General features: G+C 68.1%; 1 protein-coding gene across 1 annotated transcript in view; it reads left to right on the plus strand.

Annotated features, from left to right (window-relative positions):
* The first annotated feature begins 329 nt into the window (after positions 1 to 329).
* FURIN (furin, paired basic amino acid cleaving enzyme) overlaps positions 330 to 5326 on the plus strand; it is a 13104-nt gene continuing 8107 nt past the window's right edge. Inside the window, 1 exon segment of the mRNA XM_035893983.1 lies at positions 330 to 741. Coding sequence (XP_035749876.1) covers positions 562 to 741 — 180 coding nt within the window. The 5' untranslated portion in view covers positions 330 to 561.

A 5326-nucleotide genomic window follows, 5' to 3' on the forward strand; every position in this document is an offset into this window, starting at 1 on the left:
GTGCCTCGGGGTGCTGACGCAGGGAGGCCGCTGGACACGCCGCTCCCGGGACCCTCCTGCTCCCCAGCTAGAGGAACCCCGATACGCTGATGGATCTGAGGCCCTGCTCGCTGCTCCTGCTCTGGACTCTGGTGGTTGCCCTCACTCTCCTGGCCCAGGAGGTGCTGGCCCAGCATATTTACACCAACACCTGGGCCGTGCTTGTCCCTGCGGGGCCCCGGGAGGCCGACAGGCTGGCCAGGAAGCATGGATTCCTCAACCTGGGCCCGGTAAGTCCCTGGCTTCCCTCTCCCTGTGCTGGTGGTGGCTTTTGCCCGGGGCCTGACCACTCTTCCATCTCTCTGCAGATCCTGCTGCTGTCCGGGACGGTCTGGTCCTGCTGCTGCCCTCGAGCCCGGCTGTCACGGGCTCGTCCCCATGCTCTCTTGGGCTGAGCGGGGGCCAGTGGGGCAGAGGAGCCGGCGCGCCTCGGGGTGCTGACGCAGGGGGGCGGGGGAGGCCGCTGGACACGCCGCTCCCGGGACCCTCCTGCTCCCCAGCTAGAGGAACCCCGATACGCTGATGGATCTGAGGCCCTGCTCGCTGCTCCTGCTCTGGACTCTGGTGGTTGCCCTCACTCTCCTGGCCCAGGAGGTGCTGGCCCAGCATATTTACACCAACACCTGGGCCGTGCTTGTCCCTGCGGGGCCCCGGGAGGCCGACAGGCTGGCCAGGAAGCATGGATTCCTCAACCTGGGCCCGGTAAGTCCCTGGCTTCCCTCTCCCTGTGGAGGTGGTGGCTTTGCTGCAGTCTGGGTGGGTGCTGGGCTTGGCCCGGGGGCTGGGTCAGGGGCTGCTCTTTCTGGCAGCAGGGCCACTGCATTTGCGCCCATTGACTGCAGCTTCCAGCATCCGCTGCATTGACTCAAGGGTGGTAATTAGCTGGATGGATCCGGGGCCTCCCCCCATGGGATGGGCTGGTGGCATGGCACGGCATGGCATGGCACGCTCTGCCTGCTGGAGGGGGAAGGAGGAAAAGCCCATCCCAGCGTGAGAAAATTGGGAGTGCTGTGCATTGGTGGAGGAGGGGAGGGCTCCCAGTTCCCAACAGTGCTCCCCGCAGCGAGCTGCCCCAGCACGGCACGGTCTCGGCTCAGCTAGGGCGGCCGCAGCACCTCCTGGGTGTCCCCAGAGCAGGCAGTCTGACAGCAGCCGCGTGTCCTTGGCCCTAAGCTGCCCTTCGCAGAAGGTGTGTCAGCAGGTCCCTGCCCCTCTCGGCCTCAGCCAGTGGAGGGATGGGGCCGTGCACGCGGCTGTGCCGGGCCAGTGCCTCTGTCACCCTCCTGGCAGCAGGGCGGGGAGAACGGGGTGGTGGTGAAGGAACTGGGGTCCCTTGTGTCCCCTGTGGTCCCAGCTGTTCCCGAGCCTTGTCACCAGTGCGAGGAGCTCTGCAGCACTCTCCTCCCAGCAGCCTTGGCAGGGTGCAGCTCCGCTGTGCTCCAGGCCCCAGGCACCCATCTCCGCCTTCCCTGGCCAGCTGCGGGCCATATGCTTGTTGGTAGTAAGGGTGCGTGCAGGTCTGGCTCCCGAGGCATCAGCGTGAAAGCCAGGCCTTGGCCGAGAGCAGCGGGGCTTGCCAGCGCGGTGCTGTGGGCAGGATACGTCTCTGTTGGCAGGCTGCTTCTTGCAGGCCAGCACTCCTTGATGCTGATGTTGTAGCACAATGCCAACTGCCCCCCACTCTCGGCACGGGCTGGTCCATGGGGTTTTTCCTGGCCCTGCACCGTGGGCAGGGCACTGGCCCCTGGGCTGGTGGCAGGTGGGGGTTTTGGCAATGGAGCTGGTGCCAGCACAGGTCCGTGACCAAAGCAGGGGCCAAGGGGATCCCACGGGAGCGGGTGCAGCAGGGCTGGCCCAGAGGGATGCCCCTGGGCCCCCATGCAGGCACGGAGAGCTAGACTCACCCTGCTCCGGTGAGGTGAGGCTGGTGCTGGCGGAGCAGAGCCCACATGGCTCTGCCAGCCCCCGCTGGGCTGCCCACGTGCCCGGGACTCTGTTTCTCCGAGAGCGGGGCACTGCCGCTGGGCCGGGCTGGGCTGCCTCTGCAGGAAGGAAGCAAGGGGCAAAATCCCAGAGGAAATTGCACAACTCATGGCTGTGGTGTCAGGACCTCGCTGTGAGCAGCTGCCGGGGCGGGCGGGGAAGGTGGCTGCCGCTGGAGCCAGCGGGGGCCCTGTCCTGCCACCCGAAAGGAGCCCTGCGTGGGGCACTGGGTACGCGGAGCTCTGGGGACAGGGACCCCCAAGTCCTCTGGGGCTCGTGCCAGGGGAGGGCGATTTGTGGGGGCTGGGGCCAGGCACGTGGGCTGCGGGGACAAAGGAGCCGCCTCACGCAGGTGCTGTCTGCATGGAAGTGTCTTAGAGCCCATGTCAGGGCAAAGGATGTGTCAGGCCAGGGCCGCTGCTGTGCGGAGGGGACCGGGAGAGTGGCGCAGGATGTGTCCTGCTGGGCTGGGTCTCTGCTGAGACCCCTGGGGGGTGACAGGGCTGAGGTGCCATCAGCCCGCTACTGGCGGCGCTCCCTGTCACGCCGTGGTGCTAGGTCCCAGGCCCAGCCGCCAGGGCTGAGGGCACTGGGCTCTGCGGCCGTGTCTCCGGCAGCCCCCGGGGTGCCCATCAGGCCCCGGGGCTGCAGCGCAGAGACGTGCAGGGCCCTGTGGCTTGGGGACTGTTTGAGGTCCCTCCCTGCGAGCCATGCAGGTTCTGTGCCAGCTCTGCCCGGCGGCGCCCACCTTCTCCCCGTGCCACTCGCTCTGTGCCGGAGGCTGGCACCTCCCGGCTCTCCCAGCCTGCTGAGCTGCCGGCAGAGCAGCAGCGAGGCAGCACCTGCAGTCGGAGCCCCGCAGGCTGTGGCAGCTTGAGCTGCGGCAGGAGCTGCTGGTCTGGGCACATTTTCTCCGGTTCTGGAGCCCATCCCGGTGTCTGTGCTGTGGGACGAGGCTTGGCTGGCCTGGGCAGCCTGCTCCCGCAGAGGGGCCGTGGCGGCCCGGTGGGAAGAGCAGGGCTGGAAGGAGCCGGGCTTTCCCTCCTGGGAGGTTTCTGGGCTGCTGTTCCTGGGGGGAGCGTGCCGCTGGGACAGGCTGTGGCAGCCAGCCTGGAAGGGGGGGGACTGGTGCTTCTGGCAGTGCCCCAGTGAGAGGCCCCCAGGGTCCTTATCTGAGAGGATCCTGGCCTCAGCGTGGGGTCTGGACACTGTCCTCAGAGGCGTGCTGTCCTGGCGTACTCCCTGCTCCAGCACTGCCTGCGGAGCCGGGGTGGGCGGGCAGTCCCCCAGCAGCACCAGCCCAGGGGGGACTGCTCTTACCTCCCACACTGCTGGGCTGCAGGTCCCCACTAGCCCCTGCTGCCGCCCGGCACATCACCCTGCTCCTGGGGATGCAGGCGGGTGCACAGGCAGCCTGCTGGCCCCGGGGCTGGCCGAGGTGGCCACGAGCGGTGGCAGGAGGTCAGGGCAGGAGCGGTGAGCTGGCACTGCTCCCCTGGGATCGGCACAGCCCGCCCCGGGGATGCTCGGGGCTGGGGGGCGGCTCTGCCCTTGCTGAGGACAGGGACTTGGGGATTAGGGTGGAAGCGTGTGGGCTGGCCGGCTCCTGGCTGCCACCGCAGTGCCTGTGCAGACCTAATCCAGTCGGATGACCAGGCAGAGCCACGATCTGCTTGCAGGAACAATCGGAGCTCTGTCCTTACCCCTGGAGGGGTGAGGGGTGCTGGGGGAGGGCAGCAAGCCTGCAGCTCGCTTCCCCCTCTGCCAGCCCGGTGCAAAGGCTTTTCACCATGGCACCTCCCCAAATGCTCTGAGCTGCTGGGCGTCCCAGGCGGCACTGGGTGGACACGGTGTGCTGTGGAGAACTGGTCTGGGTCTGTCCCCAGTGACTGGTGGTGCTGGAGGCGTGATGCTGCCCTAACAAGCAGGGCTGCAGCTCTGCAGCCAGCTGTGCCTCACGGGGAAGGGGTGCGGAGCTGCAGGCTGAGTCCTGGCTTTTCCTCTGTCGGCCCAGGGCAGGAGGAGGGCCCGGCTGCCACCGGTGCCAGGGAGCGCGGCCCCACGTCACAAGCACCACATCTCAAGTCGGCAGCATGCTCTGCAACTTCCCTGGATAACACCAGCTGGCGTGGGGTTGATTTGCACGCCGCATTGTCCCCTGCTGCAAGCTTGCTCCCCACCACGGTCCAAGGTCTGGGGGTTGCACACAGAGAGGAACGGGGGTCCTGCGCTTGCAGCGGGGGCTTTGCCTGCCCCGTCCCTGGGGACTGACGTGTGCCGGCGTGCTGTGAGCATCCCCTGGTGATGGAGCCGTGGACGCAAGTGTTTGGCTCTTGCTGTCCTGTGCCACCAGGGCTGGGCTGCCACCAGCCCAGTCTGTTCCCTTCCCTGCCCAGGGCACAGCTGGTGCACGGGGGGCTGTGCCGCGGGGGGAGCCCTGTGCAGCGGGGCGATTCCCCTTCGGTGGGCAGGGGCTTGGCCTGCTGGCATGCGGTTTCCCCTGAGCAGGGGTGGTGCGGGCCCGGCTCCAGGTGCCGGGATGCGTTTCCCTCACCCCATGGAGCACAGGGGGGCTTCTGAGTGAAGCGTGTAACTCGGAGAGCCACAGCACAGACTTGCTGCCCCCAGGCTGAGGGTGCTGGCCAGCCGGGTGCACCTTTCCTCCCCTGCTCGGCTCCGGCCGGCTGCGTGGCTGGCCTGGGAGGCAGCACATCTGCAGAGCTCTGATAAGCTCGGCAGGGTTTGTTAACTGCAACCAAACTGTTCTGCAGCAGCCTGGGGTGGCGGAGGACGAGATGTCCTCTCCCTCGTGTTCCCACAGCCCTTCCCAGCCCTGCAGGTGACGGCGCAGCCTGGGCAGCCAGACCCTGCCTGCAGCCGCTGCCCAGGCTCCGTGGCTTCCAGCGGGGCAGGGTGGGCACTTGGCCCCCTTCTCCCCAGTCCAGGCAGGCTGCTGGGCTGGGAGGCCCTGGGCAGCAGGGGTGGGGCCTCCGCGGCCAGGCCAGCCTCCAGGACATGCAGGAGGGGATAAGGAAATGACAGCAGTGGAGAGGGTTTGGGATTTAAAAATAACTGGCTGGGTGGCTGCATGGCCTCCTGGCCCAGCTGGGCTGGGCTGTGCTGTGCTGGAGTCCCATCCTGCCCCGACTGGGTTGTCCCCGCACGCGTGGGAGCTGGGCCACGGCCAGCGCAGCACGGCTCCTGGGATGGGGGCTGCCCCCGCCCGGGGCCAGACGCCCACGTGCCCCCTCGCTTTGCCCTGCTGGAGCTGGCTGTGCCCCGGGGGGGCGACGGGCGCTGGGCG

This window comes from Egretta garzetta, unplaced genomic scaffold, assembly GCF_000687185.1.
Source record: "Egretta garzetta isolate BGI_Z169 unplaced genomic scaffold, ASM68718v1 scaffold975, whole genome shotgun sequence".
Taxonomy (NCBI): domain Eukaryota; kingdom Metazoa; phylum Chordata; class Aves; order Pelecaniformes; family Ardeidae; genus Egretta; species Egretta garzetta.